Here is a 20589-nt window from a genome sequence, read left to right on the forward strand (position 1 = left end):
ACTTAATAAAGCCTGACTTGTCTGTCTTACCTAATCCACCAAAACGAATCCATCTTCTTTTGACAGCTGGGGTTCAATTCTTTCTCCTTCTCTCACATGTTCTCCCATCGTAATAGCCCTTTCTTTCCATTTCTTTCTGTTTCTCCGACGCAGGAGAGGGAATTGATTAAATTGTGTATATTGGCACCACAGACAAAGACAGTAAATCCTCAGCAGTCAGTCTGGCATATAATGCGTCTGTCTTTGACTAACAAGTTAAATTCATTTCAATTCTCATTAAATGCAAAAGCACCTTTTTCTATAGTTCTCCTGGGAGACTGATTTGACTGAGGCTGAGTAAATGTGTATGATCTATATTCTTAAAGTGACCTCAATGTGTTAGAGCTACATCAATAATGTTCATTTGCTTTTCATTTGCGGCCATGATGAAAGGGTTTAAGCCATTGCATGGAGGGAGCTTATAGTACACTAGAGATGTGAGGATGTGCTCTCATTATTGTAATTGCATTAATGTCAAGATAATTTTCTGGTTTAAAGTCAAATCATATCTGAGCACTTGCTCCTGAGAGACTAATAATGGCCAAATACCCCCCCTAACCATTCATTCACCATTCTCATCTCAACCCATCTCCTTACTTCCTTCACATTGTATTCCACCCTTTCTCTACTCTTCTTCCCTTATTTGCGTTCTCCTCTTCTCCCCCCCACCTCACCCTCTTCTCCTGCAGTGCCACCCATTCTCTCCTCTTCTCCCCCACCTCACCCTCTTCTGCCACCCATTCTCTCCTCTTCTCCCCCACCTCACCCTCTTCTGCCACCCATTCTCACCTCTTCTCCCTCCACCTCACCCTCTTCTGCCACCCATTCTCTCCTCTTCTCCCTCCACCTCACCCTCTCCTCCTGCCACCCATTCTCTCCTCTTCTCCCCCACCTCACCCTCTTCTGCCACCCATTCTCTCCTCTTCTCCCCCACCTCACCCTCTTCTGCCACCCATTCTCTCCTCTTCTCCCCCACCTCACCCTCTTCTGCCACCCATTCTCACCTCTTCTCCCTCCACCTCACCCTCTTCTGCCACCCATTCTCTCCTCTTCTCCCCCACCTCACCCTCTCCTCCTGCCACCCATTCTCTCCTCTTCTCCCCCACCGCACCCTCTCCTCCTGCCACCCATTCTCTCCTCTTCTCCCCCACCTCACCCTCTCCTCCTGCCACCCATTCTCTCCTCTTCTCCCTCCACCTCACCATCTCCTCCTGCCACCCATTCTCTCCTCTTCTCCCCCACCTCACCCTCTCCTCCTGCCACCCATTCTCTCCTCTTCTCCCCCACCTCACCCTCTCCTCCTGCCACCCATTCTCACCTCTTCTCCCTCCACCTCACCCTCTCCTCTTCTCCCTCCACCTCACCCTCTCCTCCTGCCACCCATTCTCTCCTCTTCTCCCCCCACCTCACCCTCTCCTCCTGCCACCCATTCTCTCCTCTTCTCCCTCCACCTCACCCTCTTCTCCCCCCACCTCACCCTCTCCTCTTCTCCCTCCACCTCACCCTCTCCTCCTGCCACCCATTCTCTCCTCTTCTCCCCCCACCTCACCCTCTTCTCCTGCCACCCATTCTCACCTCTCATGGACGTTTTTTACAAACCAATTTCCCTGAAAAAAAATCAATCCATTAGGAGGGGGGACTGCAGGAGGATAAGAAAATTAAACAATTAGGATGAGCCAGTGAAAATACCCGTCTAAATGAGCCTGTCCTCTCACTTAACAAGGTGTCGTTTTATATTCCTGAGAAGACCCTAGAGTTAGCATACAGATAACATTTGAAGAGAAGACCAATTTACTCCTCACAATTAGCTTGGCCCACTCTATTAGCTCAAATTTGCCGGTTGGGTGATGCTGATTCTTGGCCCTCCTCAAGTTAATGGAGGTGGCTTAGAAAACATGTCCAGGCTCAGGGTTATATTGGAATAAAAATGAGCTCCCTTTGATTGGTTTCTGCCAAAACAAAACATTATTCTGGAGATAGTCATTAGTGATGCAACTTGACAAATGGAATGTATCTGTGGGTTGATAAATATAACCACAACATGTCAAATTAATCAGAGACATTTCTAACATATGAAGTATATGAAACCAAATCTTAGCATTTATGAGAGAGAGTATACTGTACTAACGCTTCACATTATGTAAACATAGGGGTGCAAAATATGAGGGAAATCTCTGAAAAATGGCACTAAAACTATTAAGGAATGTTGCCAATGAAGCCTCATCTCGTACACAATCCCAGAATATATATATCTTGTAAAAAAAGTAATGTGAAAAGATTAGGACACACCATGACATATGTTGTTTGTTTTTTAATATGGACTATGGAATATTTGGTCTTCTTTCAAAAAATATCTGTAGATAAAGGTGATGTAATTGAACCCAAAAATATGAAAATTGAACTTTCTTATAATTTATTTAACAGAAAATTTACAAAGATGCCAATTCCTACTGAGGAAAAAGTTAGGACACCCTATGCCCTAATAGCTGGTATTGCCCCCTTTGGCTGAAATAACATCAATTAGGCTAGACGTTTCCTATAACTGTCTACCAGTCTCTGACATCGACTGGAAGAATATTGAAGAGGCTTGAAGAGGTGGGTTTTGAGGGGCCTGTTTAAATGTTGGCAGGGTGTTGGTCTGTCTGATGTCTGAAAACCCTAAACTCCACAAATCTCTTGCAAAAGCAAACACATTATTCAAAATAATGTTAGGCCTATGTCTTCTCTAAATTCAATGTTGTCGTCAAATGACACACACACACCATCAAATGAATAGACACTTCTAAGAACCAATTGAATACTGATGTGGAAAACACTATGATCAGCGGAAAACACTACTATCAGTAGGCATTTTGCATTTTCAGTGTTACACTGCATACATACAGTAGCCTGTTATAAACTGTTATGTTTTCATACTCAAATATAAAACACACAAATACAAGAATAGAATGTTTTTTAAATTCTGAAATACTGTATACATCTCAGCATACACAGTTAGATTTGTAAAATGCTCTTCATACAGAACAAACAATACCAAAAAGAAAATAAGCCTTCTCCATATACTGTAAAGAAAAAGAAAATTAGGCTGCATCCTGCCTTTCGTTTCTGTCTGGCCACAGGCCTGATATACTTCAGCAGCTACAGTATATCACCATGTGACCTCCATTGCTTGTAGAAGGGGTATGCGCTCATGGGGCCTGCGTCATATATGAACCAGCTGGTGGAAACCTGGGCTGCTCTGCGTTATCCATTTGCTCAGCTGGGGTGAGGATATTTGTTTGTGTTGTGTATCCAGAAAAGTGATGAGATGGGCACTATTGAGGGGCCAAGGGTTGAATGGTGATGTTCCCCCCTCACTGGCCAGGAACCTCAACAATGTCATCCTGGCCGATGACGTTCCTTCCCCGTTGCTGCCTGTTTGCAAGGTTGAAACCCACTTCAACAACATGGTCAACCAAAGTGGCCCAAATCTCATCAGAGGCGATAATATCCTCATATTATGAGGAGTGTGATTGTGTGATTGGTGGTTTGAGTTTAGCATTCTGAATGGTAGTGGTTTCCTTGTAAACACAAGAGATTTTTTATCATAGAAGATTCTGCCAAATGTAGAGAATTGTGTTGTTAACTGTGTGGTTTAGAACTGCAAAATTAGTGAAGCCATGTGTTTGTATTTCTGCAGAATTGGTGTGAGATAAGGTACACAAGTTTCAGGTTTTGGTCATTGGGTCTCAAGTCGCATTTCTATTAATTACATTTTACAAATCAATTTTAAAATATTTATTTTCAGTTTTATTTATTTAGTCCTATTACCACCATCTCTCAATATTATTCAAATGAAGCTTGAAATATGTTGAAAAAGACAAAGGATTTCATGGGGTGTCCTATCTTTTTCACATGACTGTGTATATATATATATATATTGATTATATATCAAATATACAGTATATATATTGATTAACTTTGTATGCATAGTCTACTGTACATGTACTGTATTCTTATATATATCTTAATACTTATATAAGAATACAGTACCTGTACAGTAGACTATGCATACAAAGTTAATCAATGTGTACAAATACCATCAAATAAAAGCTGAGAATGGGCCAGTTTCACAGACAAGGCTTAAGCCTAATCCTGGACTAAAAAGCATCTTCAATGGAGATTTTACATTGAAAGTGTGATTTAGTCCAGGACTAGGCTTAAGCCTTGTCTGTGAAACCGGCCCTAAATGTTTGGAGGGTAGGTCTAAATCTAAACGTTTGGAGGGTACATTTTACATGACATTTTTGGCATTTAGCAGACGCCCAAAGCAACTTACAACGAATAAAAAAGCAAGTGAGTCATCTATCATCAGTCATCGTAAGTAAAAGTGATCTATACTATGACCAGGGGCCATTGGCAGGTAACATGCTAGAATGCTTTTTTTTTTTTTTTTTTTAAGTAGAGAAACTGTACAGGGGGTAGAGGGGAGGAGGTCTTTAAGAGGGACAGTTAAGATGTAGCCTGAAGAGATGACTGATTGACAGGGGGCTGACTATCACTTGCAAGTAGGGAGGGGCTCTTTCTCTGATGCAAGCTGCTACAGAGAGTCACTGATGGGTGCATTGGTGAGATTGAACACCAGATGGGCGACAGCATTCTGGATGAGCTGCAGAAGCGGAGGCAGGGAGCTCCCTTTTGAGGAATGGACGTATTCTCCTGATGTTGTAGACTAGGAAGAATCTTCAGGAGTGTGCTGTCGCTGTGATGTTCGCCATACAGGATAAGTGGTTGTCAAGGATCATCCCCAAGGCTCTTTGCTGTCTGTGAGAAGTTTTGGAGAGGGCATGCTTTCCCAGGGACAAAGTCTTGTTAAGGTTGAAGTTGAGGTGGCGGGCTGACATCCAAGCAGAAATGTCTGCAAGAAAAGCAGAGACACGTGTCACCACCTGTGAGTCAGGCGGGTGGGGGGGGGGGGGGGGGGGGTGGAGTTGAGTGTCATCTGTGTAGCAGTGGTAGGAAACCATGTGAGGAAATTACAGAGCTTGACTCTGACTGTCTTAAAGGCAGCTGGGACAGATCCTGTGGATCGAGAGGAATTGATTATGGTGATAAGGAAAGGAAGGAGGAAGGAGGGTAAAGCCAAAAGAAGAAAGAGTGCTTCAGTGTCTCATTACTTACAGAGGGCACTGTATATATATATATATATATATATATATATATATATATATATATATATACAGTATTTATTGTAGATGTATATACAAATATAAATTAAATATTCTTTCTGCAGGCACAAAGACAGAATGTATGGCTCTGTGTAGGCTGGTAGAACACATTCCTGCTGTGTAGGCTGATAGAACCTCCAAACACATTCATGCTATGCCCATGGGGTAACAGGTCTCTGACAGTCAATAAACATGAAAGAAATGTCTCATCCAATCAGAACCGATTGCAAGGAGTTGTGTTTTAGTAATGGGTTAAGAACACATTCCTTTGTAGACCACAATTATGATGTAAGAGCTATTCTTCATCTCCCCATAAACAAAACACTGTTTACTTCTAGATGTGTGATGACTTCTAGATGAGTGTTAGGCGAACTGAAGTTATTGAATTCAGAACCATATTAAACCTTATCCTTAGCAATCTGCCCCCCAAAAACATAAACAAAGGACACGATGTATACATTCTACTTCAAAATGTATTTCTGCCAGGAAAATGTATAATGCCCTTACTTTTTTATAATTGTGGTCAAAGTACATCTTGTTCAGGTAATCCATTTGTAAGAAAATAAAGGACAGTAACAACTTCTGTGTTCAAGGAACCTTTTACTTGTATCTCAGGCAGCAGAGCAAGTCCAAGCTCTGTGTCCAGCCGTGTGGTCTGACCCCTTTTCAGCTTTGTAGTGTGTTACCCTTTCATCTATCACCCAATCTGAAGCAGTATGAAGCATTAAATTAAATCAAATCAAATCAAATAGTATTAGTCACATGTATCGCATACAGTTGAAATTGACACAGTGAAATTTGGGATCTTGCTCCACACTCAACAACAGCAGTCAGCAACAATGAACAATTCAATAGTAAGTAATACAAGATATGACAATAGTACTAGTGCAATAATGTCAGTCTGCAATAATATGTCACATGAACATCTTCATGTCATACCAGCCTGTATGTTAACTGATTTGATAGTTCTTGTCACTTAACTTGTTTGCTCGTCATCACTTTTGTTTTGTTGTGAAAACCAGTTCCAAATGATTGGCCTGACTGCCATGTTTCCTAAGAGTCTAGAAGACTCTAGTGTCTACCTATTAAATGTGGGCAATGTCTTAATGTAATTGTTTGTTTTGTCTTTTTAGTTCTGTGTTGGACCCCAAGAAGATTAGCTAAGCGGGATCGTAATAAAATAAAATAAAATAAAAAATCATAAAAGACTTAAAGAGAGCCTCACACACGCTGTGGCGCTAATTACCTCTTCAACTAATGTCTTGGCAACACGTTGCTTTCTTCAGGGTTTCAATTTGTAATCTGTTTATGTAGCTTATGTAAATCTCTTCTGCTAATAAAAGTTACAACAAGTCATTGTTATTAATGGCAATTGGCTGTAGATAAAGTATGTAAAGCCATGATTTCTCACTTCTCTTACCTCTCAATGTGAAAATGGGTCATCAAATGGGTGCTAGGCCAACTCTCTATGCCCCATCTTGTCCTATGGACCATGATGTCAGCAAACACCTGAGGGCTTAGGACAAACACCAAGGGGCTTCTTTCCTGAAATATAGAACTCAATGTCAACACTACAGCAAACTGCTTTTCTTGGCACTTGAGGTGGAGTGGTTCAGGAGAGTAAAACATCTTCATGTGAGAGGAGATCTCTCTGTTCTTTGCCCTTTTGACCAACTATCCTACATGCTTGTTGCTGCAGAGCTGTACATGCTTGATGAGGTCATCATAAGGGTTGTTCTCCCCAGAGCAAACCTACACATCCCCAACACTCCACCTCAGAGGATGTCAGTGCAAAGAAGCAGTTTGCTGTTTGTTGACATTGAGTTCTATATTTCAGGAAAGAAGCCATGTCCTACACCCTCAGGTGTTTGCTGACATCATGGTCCATAGGACAAGATGGAGCATAGAAAGTTGGCCTAGCACCCCCAATAAATTAGAAACCTGCTTTAAAATGTGCAGAAAGGTGTCATGTTTAGCATTTAGTGTTCAGGTTTGCTTTCAATCACTTGGAGATTAATCGTAACAGACATTTAAACCAGGGGTGTCCACATTTGTGCACCCCACTGTACATTAAACATTCAGTGGGATTAGTATCTGTCCAATCGGTCGATCGCATTAGAGGTTCTTTTATTGTATTCTTGAAGGTGGATTTAGTTTTTGCCTGAGAAAAGTGATTTTGGTATAGAATTCCATTCAGTGATGGCTCTGTATATTAGGAGATTTGTCCTTGGGTCTTCAGATATCCTGAACTAGCTTAACTGGTTTGGTGGTTATGTTTGTTGCTACTATACACTAATTGGTAAAATCAAACAAAAAATGCTGTGTTTTAAAAATGTATATATATCGTAAAATATAAATCCTAAATAAAATCTAAAGACTGGATACTCATTTGCGTTCAGCAGGAGCCATGAGAGATTATGGTGCATTCTGTTGATATTCATACAAATAGAGCAATGAAGAGCTAAACCGGCAGCCCTGTTTCGAGAGAATTAGTTCAAGAACACCAGAACAAGACTGAGGCATCACTGGGGGAGCCTTACCTTCATAAAGGCCTGGGGAACAAAGAATGACCTCAGTCTGTTAAGAACACCGTAAACCCCCAGGCATTGCTAACACAGATATATAGAGTTAGGTGAACTTGAACGTCTCTAAAAGTGTAGCCTACTTAAAATCTTTATGTGGTACTGACACAAACCTTGATGGGACGTAAGGTGTAAGTAAGGTGAAAGTTAACAAATTACCAATATGTATCTTTTCTTTCGCTGTGGAAAATCAAAGACACATCGCTAGTCAACTAACACAGCTTGTTTTGTGAGCCTGCTAACAATGTAAAGTAGTGTTATAGTTAACTAGCAGTGGAGGCTCCTCCATAGAGGTGGAGGAGGCCTGGCCTCCCCAATACTTTGAGAGAAGAGAGAGAGATTTAAAACAGCAATAATTATATTTATTTTATTTATTTAACAAAAAACTAAAATATATTAATATTATTTCCGTTTTGTTCATAAATCTGAATTTTTCCATGGCTAAAACCCAATATTGCAATTGTAAAGCACCTACAGGCCAGAATCCCTATCTGTTTGTATTGAGGGAGGCCAGGCCTCCCCCAGGAAAGTGGTTTCTCATAGAAGTCAATGTAATGCAATTTTTTTCATGGCAATATGTGATTGGCCAAATCACTGAAAATGGGTGGGCAAGGGAGGCCTGCAGGGTTCGAGTTATGTGGGAGCCAATGGGAGCTGAGCTCCCATAGAAATGGTCTGAGACTCTCTGAGCTCCCATGAAGGCAGTAAAATCAAAAATCTGTGGGGGTCGCTAATAATACATTACCACAACTATTATTTGATCAAAATGTCAATGTAATGAATATTATTTAATTTATATTATAAATATTGTAAAATAAACACGTTTTCCAAAAGAGCTACGCGCACCATTAATCTCCTGTGAATGACAGTAGGCCTTTGACTGCCTGCACTTCACCACCAAGACACCATGGGGCGCAGTAGAATATTGTGCAACAGCAAAAGGTTGATTAATCAGCTGTGCGGTAAACCGTTGGAACACACAGTGCACAGCTGATTAATCAATTAAACCAATAGAGTGAGACAGGATATGTTCATATACCAGTTGCCTTTCAGGAAGTAGTGAGATTGTGCACCTAGCCTATTATTGAGAAGCAAACATTCATTCATTAGCTATACAGGAGTATATACATACAGTAGCTACCATGCCGCCCAAAAAAAGGCAATTTTTTTACCCTCTCCCGTTCATCCAATCTTGGATAAAGAAAGAACATCGGACGTCAGCATCATGGGTTCCAGGACCGCGACGGCAGCCTACTGAAAACAGACCAAACAGGTCTATCTTGTCTCCGTAAAGGTAAGGTGGCTTTTACTTTTTACTAACCTAGTGTACATGTATTTTTCGCTCCTTCTGTATAGCAAAAATAACACAATTATTGGCCGAGATACATGTGTGACTATCGCTTTTATAGCTGTTGTTTCATGTGGGGCTGTTGATGTGGTGAAATGAGTAGCCTGCAGCTGTAGCGTCAGGATATGTTGGTATTTGAGGAGGAGGATGAGGATGAGGATGATGTTTCGGTACCGGTACCGTTTTTAAAGTATCGATTTGTCACCGGTATCGAATAAAACCCAAACTGTACCCAACCCTAACTATATGTTTACATGCCAACTAATTAGCTAATTCATTTCTGTCATTTAGAGCTGAGGGGAGCAACAGAGAGACGGACAACAGGACAGTAACAGAGAGACAACGGGAGAGGAGAGCAATAGAGACAGAACTGAATGCACTGAACTTTTTTTTTAATTCTTTGCATTATTAACACTGTTGTGTTATTGTGTTATTAAAGTGTTTAAGTGTTTTATGGTAAAGCATTATGAGTGGTGTGTGTGCAGGGTGCTCGTGAGTTGTATATTTTGGGGAGGGGGGAGGCTTGTGTATGGGGGCGGGGGGTCCTCACACAAAGGAGTAGCCTAGGGCCACTGACCACCTTAATCCGCTACTGCCTATAGCTAATTAAAACTTGTAAGTCCCATCGCTGTGTGGGCATGATTCGCGCGTGCATGAGAACATTTCGCACTGTTATTTTGGAGACCCCCACAGAGATCAGCTTATAACTCGAACCCTGGAGGCCTGGCCTCACCATGCATTGAGTCCAGGGCTGAAAGATTGACATTTTGTTCGTCCAATCACATGAAGCCATTTTGAGAATTCGCCAGTCACTTCAGTCAAAGAAACACTCGCCATAGTGGCTACGAGTGCCCTATGTCCTTTGCAGGACACGTCTAGAACACCCATGGCTATTATCCCTGAAAATAATAGCTCATTTGGCCAAATACTTTTGCTTAAAATGACCTCGGAAGTCGGCGAGATTCTGGCGCGATTTATACATCGAATAGGTAGACAACATTTAGGATTTATTGAACAGTTTTATTTTTAATGTAGTCGATTTCGTTGACAGATAAGAAGAACAGGGAACATTCCATCGTGAGTGAAGTGAGCAAGCGGAAAAAAATTGGCCTCCTCAATTCTGGAAGTCACCAGCCTCCACTGTTAACTAGGTAGCAGTGGGATTACTCATTGAATCCATTTCTTTGCAGTATTTTGGCTTGACTAGCGAGTTTGTGTTAACAACACAACAACGGCAGCAATCCTCACTGGAGCCACCCACACTTCTCTGAAATGTGTACGAATCACGTACATTGTACTTCCTATTTCTTCAAACCTGCAGCATAGCACTCATATTGTTGTTTGTGGTGATACAGAGACAAGTAAAACCAGAAACTGGTATGCTGGCCTTTGGGGAAACAGTATATTCAAAACTACACTTATGCACAGAGCCTATTGCGAACTTTGCGTCATCCGCGAACTTCAGGAGTTTGACAGAAGGGTGGCTAGACGTGCTACTGTTAGTGTAGAGGGAGAAGAGGAGAGGAGAGCGCACACAGCCTTGCGGGGCTCCAGTGCTGATGGTCTGGGGCTCTGAGTCAAGCTTGCCCAGCCACATACATGTGCTGCTTCCTGTCTGTCTATAGGTGGGCTCAGGCACGCTTAGCTGGGACAACTTGTCCTGGAGAAGAGCTGGGATGATGGTATTGAATACAGAGCTGAAGTCCACAAACAGGATCCTGGCATAGGTGTTGGGGGAATCGAGGTGCTGGAGGCATCTGTGCGCCACACACACCTGAGTAGCTTACTCAGCTGACATGCTCCATACCACATCAACTAACAAGGACTTCCTCCTGCTAAGACACAAGTCACTGTCACTATCAGTGTCACACTGTTAGTGTTTTTCCGTAGACCCTACGGCATACTTTTGTCGATAGATTGCAAACCAGACATATTTGATTGGAAGGCGTTACCCATAATAACGTGAAATGCGGGGCAGCATGTGATCAGGTGGAAATGGAATTAATAACAGTCCCTCCCCTTTGGCTTTTAATTAGAGCATTACTCAGCCAACCGAAATGCATCATACCAGTCCTACAGGACATTTACATACAAAGCGTGGTTTCTATGCCATATTTTCTTCTCTTGCATTTAATATTTTCACTGGGTGTTAAAAGAGTGAAATATTGTATTCGTTTCTCACATACGCTAGTTTACAGTATTTACTTATTGTGCGTTTTGTGTGAGTTTGTGTACACAGGCAGCTATGATGTTGTTTCTGTATAATTTCATCATAGCTTAAGGCAGCAGTGTAGTTGGGAGGTGGAGAAGGCGGTCGTCTAGTTGAGTTTCATAGTATGTTTGCTTTTTGATTGCTTTCATGGTCAATGTGGATTTTCATTTCTCTGTCGAGCTGCAGACACATTGAGCAGATTGAATTGCGGTGCCACAGCACTTTATCAAAGCGAAAGAGAGGACAGGTCAGAGAACAGGTTCCTTATGCTGAAGTGAATGTGTCTGAACGTGTGTATGTGTGCGTGTGCAGTCAGTGTTTTGTACGTCAAAAAATAGCCTAACACTATCGCAGGGAAATACCACTAGGCAAAGGGAAAAGGCATAGTGTATTATTATTTTTAAAATACCTTGGTAACTATTGTATTTTCTAATATTATATGTTTTGGAGGCTAGATGTATTAAAGGAGTACAGAAAAAATATGAATATCTAGAAATTGTATGGACAGATAATTCTGGCCTTCAGAGATCACATTGTCACTTTGGCATGGAACAAGTACTAGAAGAACCCTATCAAGAGAGTCAACTAGTCTATTAGTTTATTAGTCACATTTAGGCTAGTTGTACTCAAATGGAACCTAGATCCTGTTCAGTACCTCTACAGTCTCTTTGAAACTTGCCTTGAATGAGACTGTTGTCATGTTGGTAGCATTCTCTCAGTCCTACAGTACAGATCTGAGATCTGAGACGTCTGCCTCTCAGAGGGGCTAGTCTGGAGGCTGACATTTGAAGGATGCCCTAGATGTTTTTCAGACAAGGTTTTATCTGATTTTCTCCCAACACGTGTGATGTGTGTTTAATTGGAACAGACTGTCCTCTGAGCGGTTTTGATGAACGATCGATAGACCAACTCAAGACAGCGTAATTGCAAAAAGAGGGGACATAAGGGAAGAGAACGAAGACTTAATTGCACGTTACCAACGCTGAAATTACATAGCCATTAAGGCAACCAAAAGGCCTTGTCTGCCAATACAAGGCTTAGATACACTAGTAAGGTAAACGGATGAATCTGAACTATCAGGGCATGTCAAAATAGAACATGGAACATTTTTTGGATCAGATAAATGTTATTAAACGGCACAACCACCTGATTATTGCCTGCAGCAGAGCTGAGAAATGAAAGGCTCCATCAGCTCACTCCATCAGCAAATAAGCAACACAATCTGCCAGGGAATAATGACAGGAAATTAAAAGGATGTGTGCAATGACTAATAATCATGAGTCCTAATCAGAGCATCCCAGTGATGGAGTCAGGTAGGAGGCGTCTGCAGGGACCGGGTACGTGGCCAAGATAGAAGGGCAGAAAGTTCCCAGCATGACTCCCGATTGGCTTCAACTCTGCAAGGAAGAGACCCTGCTGTGACGAAACCTCAGACCTTCAATGACAAGTGACAGAGGCAATCAAACACTCCCAATGATATCACCTTCACACAGCCATCGGCACACTGCTCACAACTGTGATCTAGTTCTCTGAGTTTTGGGGCCCAAACTCAGGGAGACAGGCAGACTCTGTGTCTCTGTCACTTTTCTGTCAGCCTTAGCAAGGTAACCATGGTGCCTTGGGAAATGTGTTGCTTGTCTTTGGTCAGAGAATCACCTTTGTCCCAGGTCTCCATACCTGTCCCCTCCTATTCAGGAACACCAGGAAGCTGCTGCTATTTTTACTGTTGCAGTCAGGCCAGGGAACTACAATGTCGCATCTTATTGTTATCCTCGAGCTGAAACAAGCTTGCGTCATGTCTTCTCATCAAAGGGCCATGACCCAATCGTGAAAAACGAAACTGTGTCTCAGATTGTTCCTGATCTCCTCCTCCCTCTCTCGAACCCTCCCTTGAAAATGGTATGGGGGGTTTGTCCACCTCCAGACGTCTTCAGACATGCTACTGAAGTGATATCACTAAGTGTCATACTATTGACTGGCTGTCTTAAGTGATGAATGCACTCTGACATAAGGGGAGTGTCCAGAGGAGGAGCACACACAGATTGATGGTTGCAACAGGCTAGCTTTACAGTGGAGAACGCCCTTCCACACACACACACACACACACAAACACACACAAACACACACATCGGATTTCAAGTTTGCCACCCCTTTGAGGCCTGTGCCTGGAGTAGTTTAGAGGATGGATGAGGGTGTTTGCTCTTAATGCAGGGTTGGTTTGATGGATATGTTGTGTACGTTGTGCTTTCACCTCCCAGCTGGATTAACCATGAACCAGCGACAATATGTCCAAAACTCTGCTGCCAGGATCCTCACCTGCACTAAACCGTGGGGGTTCATCACCCCCACCCTGCAACAACTTCACTGGCTCCCCATAAAACACAGAATCTCCTTTAAGATCCTCCTCCTCACCTTTAAGGCACTCCATGGCCTGGCCCCTGCCTGCCTACCTCATTGACCTACTCCAACCCCACACAAGGCGTCACACAAGCTGTGGAACTCACTTCCACCAGCCATCCGATGCTCGGATACTTTCAACACATTCAAGACCAGACTCAAGACGCATGTGTTCAGACTCGCCTCTGTACAGCACGGCCTGGGTCCTAACTAACACTGTCTCCCATAGCTGCCTTTTCTGTTTGTGGTGTTTCTTTTGTCGTTTATTGTCCTGCTTCTGTTCTTTATTTCTTTTCTTCTTTTTTTTCATTTCTTGAGTTCTAGAGTTTCTAGAGTTTGAGAAAGGCGCTTTTAAATAACATCTATTTTATTATTATTATTATTATTATTATTTATTTTTTATTATTTTATTTTATTTTATTTTATTATTATTATTTCCTGTCACCTGTCAAGGTTTAAGAGAGAGAGAGAGAGAAAGAGGAGATAGATTCCCTGGTCCCCCCCTTCTCTGGTCTCTATCAGATTTCTTCTCTGTCCTCCTTCCGGAACAGTGACACACACAATTTACACCATCATCCTGCTGACAGATGCGGCAGAGACCGCTGAGAGAGATGAGAAAGTCTTGTGTGACATTGTATGGAGTGTACGTGTCAGACACTACAAAGTCAGCATGATGCTTACCTGGTCACATGTTCCCTGGCACCATCCCTGTAGATACTACCATACATACAGTACGACATGCTCTGAGCCTGCATCTAGGCCAAGATACAACTATTTCACCCTCCCTTATTGACCATATCCTGCCTGGTGCTGCCACCAGTTGGTTACTAGATGCAATTGCATGGGTTTCTGGTCTAGATTCTTTTTTTTTCTTCTTCAGAAAACACTTGAGAGGTGCCTGGCTACCTGCATCCCACTGAACACAACTGTCCTGTTCTGCCACCTAGTGGTCAACAGTTAACACCTGCATTATTGGAATCCTGATATGAAGGGTGGGTGACACCTATGTGTCTTACATATTCCCACAAGCACACTCTAGTCTGAAACTACACTAATCAGCCACATGGCAATTTCTCTTACATTAGTTTTTTTTCCCATCAGATTGACGGGGGAGAACGTCATGGAGGAACATGTTTCACAAGGAGAGTGATTCATTCTCAGGTCAACGTCGAGCCCGTGTTCGGGGCAAAAAAAGTGCTATATCATAAACAGAACATTCAATTAAAAGACCCCCTTTGAAATAGCTTCTACAGTGTCATCGTATCGGTGTAACTTGACAGTCAAAGAACCTCATAAACATCAGCCTAATTAATATGCATGTTTCGAGTTTAGTATCATCTCCTCTTCTTCCCTAGAGTGCTTATGTTTTGCAACTGGAGGCAGGACGTACCTGGGATGTTATTTGATTTACTGCCTGACAGTGATTTATGTGTGTCTGGGAAAGTAACATCCAGTAGTCATCATCAGGTTGTTTATACATGTCATGGGAACAAATGTAAGGTGTCAGATTTGTCCTTAGGCTTCCATAGTTTGTGATGTCATAGGTTCCTGTGAAAAGTGTGTACTATAGACCTGTGTGTGTGTGTGGGTGTGTGGGTGTGTGGGTGTGTGTATGTGTGCGTGTGTCTGTCTATCTGTCTCTGTCTGTGTGTGTTTGTGTGTGTCTCTGAAGTACCTTGGTTGTGGGGTGTGATTAAACCGTCAGGGTCTCGTGGGTGACTCACTTCTGTGTTGTACACATGCCTATGGACACATGTAAAAAAACACTCCTCAGCATCTTGGCACCGTTCCTCACACCCATTCTGTTATTTGCTTTTCCGTCAGCACGGTGGCGGAGGACGTCATGGAGGCGGGACGGTCTGACAGATGCATCGCTGGCGGGTTGATGTGTTCGAGACGTGAGGTAAACCCTCAGGTGAGTCACACCATGACAAACCCGGGCTGAGAAAGCTCCCTCTGCATAAAGACCACAACATACTGTGTCTTTATTCTAGATCTCTTGAAACTTCCTCGAATGTGTTTGTATTTCTGACCGAAAAGTAGGGGAAAAGTTACAAAACTGTTGCCGTAGTCAAACACACAATAAGTGGAGGCTGCCCTCTAAAAGTGTAGAGAACTAATATGTCTAACTGTGTATTTACTTCTCCGCACGGGTACAACGTACTCTATATACTACACTGTATGTACTGTATGTACTGTATCTTACAGGCCGCATTTCTATTGTATCACAAGTATTATTGTGCGTCACTATCACAAATCAACATATTCTACCTGGGAGTTCTTATACTAAATACAGACCAGACCACTGCAATCTCACACGTCATATCGGGAAGAGCAGCGCTTGAATACAGTTGCGGTAACTACATTTTTATTTATATCTTTTTATTCATGGTCTTATTATGTTGTGAAATCTATTCAGCTTCTATATAGATGTATCTATAGGTATCTATAGGTCTCCATTTTTATTTCTATTTTTATTTGTATTACTATCCTTCTTTTTCTGTATTTCTTTTAGTGCTATATGTAAAGCACTTTGAATTGCCCTTGTTGTATGAAATGTGCTATATACAAATCAACTTGCCTTGCCTTGCCTTGATACCAACATACTTTATGATTTTACAGAGTGCTCAACCCCACTATACACTACAGCGCCAAATAGGGATATTAAGAGTGGTACACAATACATGGCGGCCACACTTTCACTCACGGGTATAATGGTGGATCCAGGCAGACAGGTTAACAGCCAAGTCGGCAGCGTAGACCTGGCTCTCAGCCATACGGGCGGGTAGAGGAGATGCCGTCACTGCCATCTGTCAGTCAAGTGTATTCTAAGGTGAGATTAGGCCGGTGAGTCAAGGTTTTCCAATGATTCACGTCTGTAAAGAAGGAAATGATTGAAGTTATTTCCCTCCCTCTCTCATTCTCCTCTTTCTCACTACTTACCGGTACGTACCCCTCTTTCTATTGTGAACCGCCAACCCCCCCGCTTTCCAACTCATCCACATCCCATACACACATACTCTCCATTCAGCCCCCCCCAGTTGTTTTCCTCAGGCCAGCTCCTTTCAGCAGCGGCCCTGGGCCCATCCTGGGAGACCCCCATGGTGTTCAAACAGCGCTCACACACACCCCGTTGCACCCGCGGGCCGGAGAAGCCCAACAGGGGATTTCACCGCACTGATGACGGGGCATGGGCTTCCTTCCTGAGCCCTCATAAATCTGTCTGTAGGCTCAGTCCTATAGTCTAATATTAAAGCTGTTTCCATGACATATAGCAGGGGAGGGTGTTGTTGTGAGTACAGGTGCGGGTAGGAGGAGATTTGTTTCTTCCTTGAACAGTGCCACGGCCAGCTGAGATTCCCTTAGTGACCCTTACTGTTGTAAGCAGTTGTTTGGTTGTCTGATGTTTGGTAAAGGTGTTTGTTACAGACACGTGCATGCTTATGATCACACTCTTTTACACACACACACACACACACGCACACACTCGCTCGCTCATGCACACACACACACACACACAGACACACACACACACACACACACACACACACACACACACACACACACAGACAGAGAGACAAACACAGAGACACATTCCACAATCCCAGCATTCCTGTATGATTCGGGGTCCACACAGGAGAGGTGATATTGACCCACTGTTGGTCCATGTTTTTACTTCGCCTTGTAAAGTAAATAACACCTTGGCTTTTCTTTTCTTAGAAATATGACAAGAATGGGCAAGAAAACAAATTTCTCAGTTGAGAGAAAGACCCCTGTCATCTGAGACCCAAGAAGATAGCGGCCTCAGACCTTAGGGCTATAATCAAACACACACACACACACACACACACACACACACACACACACACAAAAGCTTGCATAAGTTCCACACAGGCACTGTGCAAAAACATCTTTGCACATACGTGCACATACGTGCACACACCACTGTCATTTATCAAATGTACAGATAGTTCAATGAAGCAAATACTGCAAGATTTGAGTAAAAAAGTTTATTATGAAGTTGAACAACAGTACAAAATGTAATATACTTATAATACTGAAATAAATTACTTTGTTAACAACGATTTGGATCACATTTCAGTAGTGTGCACTTTTCCCAATGCCCATACATTCAGACTTTTAACACGAGTTGAGTAGTTGAACGTTGTACATATAAAAACATTCATTGGGTTTAAGTTTTGAAAAAGCAAGGCTTTAACAGTAATGTTTACAACATTCTGTCATCTAGATTCCCATTCCATTCAACGCTATCATATTTACATTGCTATATAGCACGTTTTGAAAGATCAGTGTCTCTTCTTTGCTTTAGAGAGTAGTAAAGTAATACTGAATCGATTGAGAACAGTTCTCCCTGAGATCATTTGACAGTTTGCTGGTCTGTTCTCCAGACTCCAGGGATCACAGTGGTGGATGTAGCCTGTTCTGCCCCTTGTGTCAGAGCAGGGGGAGGCTGTGCTGGGGGCCGGTCTCCTGGAGGTAGCTCACCTGCCAAGGGAGGCCGAGAGCTGGAGACGGCTCCACAAAAGTGTCCATGTAGCCCTGGGCACAGGAGGCCCACACCCCTGGCTGGTACCCCAGCCCCTCACCCACCTGGGTGTATCTGACAGGGCTAGGTGGCTGGTCCGGTGGGTTACCACAATGTCCATGTGAGGGGTAAAGCTGGCCCTCTGACGTGTAGCAGGGGTAGTGCGGCGATGGGGGGCAAGAGGAGCCCATGCTATCCATATAGAGGTGTGGCTCGACGGGCAGCCGTTGAGGGTGAGGAGGGCCTTGCTGGGGCTGCATCTGATGGGAGAGCGACGACTGCCACGGCACGTAGCTCTGGGGCTCCAGACGAGGGGCCGCTGCCCTGGACGGCTCGGCCCGTTTCGCCCCCATCCCGACGGGCCCCGCGGACGGCCTGTGGCACTCCCGGTGGGCGCAGGGCTTCCCGGGCGGGTTGGAGCTGAGGAAGACGGAGAGGGCGGAGATGCGGTTGATGGCCCGCTGCAGCGTGGAGATCTTGGAGAGCCTCTTGCCGTTGAGGTCGTGGTTGAGCGTCACGCGCAGGGCGTTGAAGGCCTGGTTGTAGTCCAGGATGCGCTTGCGCTCGCGCACGTTGGCGGCCACGCGGCGGGCCTTGGAGCGGACGGGACGGCTCCGTTTCTTGCCCTGGCCCTCCTCCAGGTCCTCGCCGGGGCTGCTGGCTGATCCCTCGCTGTCCTGAAAGGGCCCCTTGGGGCTACCGTCGCTCCCGTCGTCGTCGTCGTCTTCATCGCCCGGTCCCAGCATGCTGAGCTCCAGCTCCTCCTCAGAGAACTCCGACCCTGCCTGGCTGCTGCAGCTCATCATCCCTGGCTGTACGGGCACGCTGTGTTACTGCTGTGTTTAGGAGCGGTGAGGTAGATGCAGCGTCGCTGCCGCTGACAGGACCTCTCTCCTCAACCCGTGGGGTTGTTTATGGGGGCTGTCGGTGTTGGGTGCTGTGCCGACAGCCCAGATCTCCTCCTCCTTCGGTGCCTTGTGATTACTTGTGCCTCCGCGGGACGGGTCGGCCTGCTTTTTAAAGCTCCTGCAGTCACATGGTACAGTCACCCATGAGGAATGGTGCGCTCTCTCTCCAGCTTTATGGGTGCCCTCCAGGCATATGGCGCTGTCACCTCCTCCTCCTCTTCCACTGACACTCCCTCTCATCCCTGTAGGATTTCTAAGTGTTTCAACACCTCACCTCGTCTGTCTGTGTAATACATAAGCAGAAGCAAAGTTTTCATTTTGGCATGATGAATGACTTACTGTACATGCTTTTTCATTTCTCGTGACACCAATCGCTTCCTCCTTATCTTTTTCCATATCTTTTTCAATAACTTTTGCGCGCCGGGTTAGCCTGTGCAGTTTCACCGAACATATATCTTTTGTCAATGCTACCTGCTTTCAACTCACGTGAACATAATGTAGGGTTAGGTTTCTTTAGAGGCTGCTTCAGTGTATGATACCTGCTTCAGTGTAGCCACAATCCACAAATGCATTGAAAACTATTTGTATCACAAGTATTATTATTATTTTATTTTTTAAATTATAATAAAGACCATACTCTGTCTGGGCAGTTTCTTACAGAATAAGGAGGTATTTTCTTTTATTCATCTTGATGGGAGTTCCATGAAAATTAGTCTCTGGACGTCCGTGACAAATTGTACATTTATCAGATGGGCCTAATTCTTGTCGTGCTTGTTTCCCCCTCTCTCCATGTCTGTGTGAGAGGGAGGAGAGAGGAACCTTCTTATCTGCCATGGGTAACGTTTGTCCATGCAATTAGGCGTCTCCAGAGTGGCGATTGTTCCTCTCTCTCTCTGCTCTGGTTGAAGGACCGTGTAATTTAGGGGAGCTTCCCTGGAACCCCTCCTCCATAAATCAGGCCTGGGCAGCACCTGAGGACAAGAGCAGAGCAAGCCTTGGACTTCAAAGCCAGGGAAAAATGACAGCAAATATTTAGAACCTGCAATCGCTGCTGGCTGGGGCCATTGACCCCCTCCATGGTAATGCTTTTTTTTTTCTTCTCTTTTGAGATAGTTCCCCATGGGCATTTTTGTAAAGCTGACGCTGCATTAACATCGTTTTTTGGTTGTATATCATCATGGCGAGAAAATGGTATGGTTCACCAATGTCTAAGTCCAAACATTGTATAAAGGTATGTCAAAGGATGTTGAGGATGTTGTGAATCACTGTCTTATGCCAACCATAAAGAGGCGATGGGGGATAACTGAGAGACAACATTAAACCAAAATATTGCACATTGACGTGAAGCAG

At 43.8% G+C, this 20589-nt stretch overlaps 1 protein-coding gene across 1 annotated transcript; it reads right to left on the reverse strand.

Moving 5' to 3' along the window:
* Positions 1-18240: 18240 nt before the first annotated feature.
* bhlha9 (basic helix-loop-helix family, member a9) lies at positions 18241-19137 on the reverse strand (the record flags this gene model as incomplete). The annotated part of the gene is made up of 1 exon (XM_080528533.1): positions 18241-19137. One exon carries the CDS (start codon positions 19135-19137, stop codon positions 18241-18243), a length of 897 nt encoding a protein of 298 aa, XP_080384659.1.
* Between the last annotated feature and the right edge of the window lie 1452 nt (positions 19138-20589).

This window comes from Nansenia antarctica (genome assembly GCF_963989245.1).
Source record: "Nansenia antarctica genome assembly, chromosome: 4".
In the NCBI taxonomy this organism is placed as follows: domain Eukaryota; kingdom Metazoa; phylum Chordata; class Actinopteri; order Argentiniformes; family Microstomatidae; genus Nansenia; species Nansenia antarctica.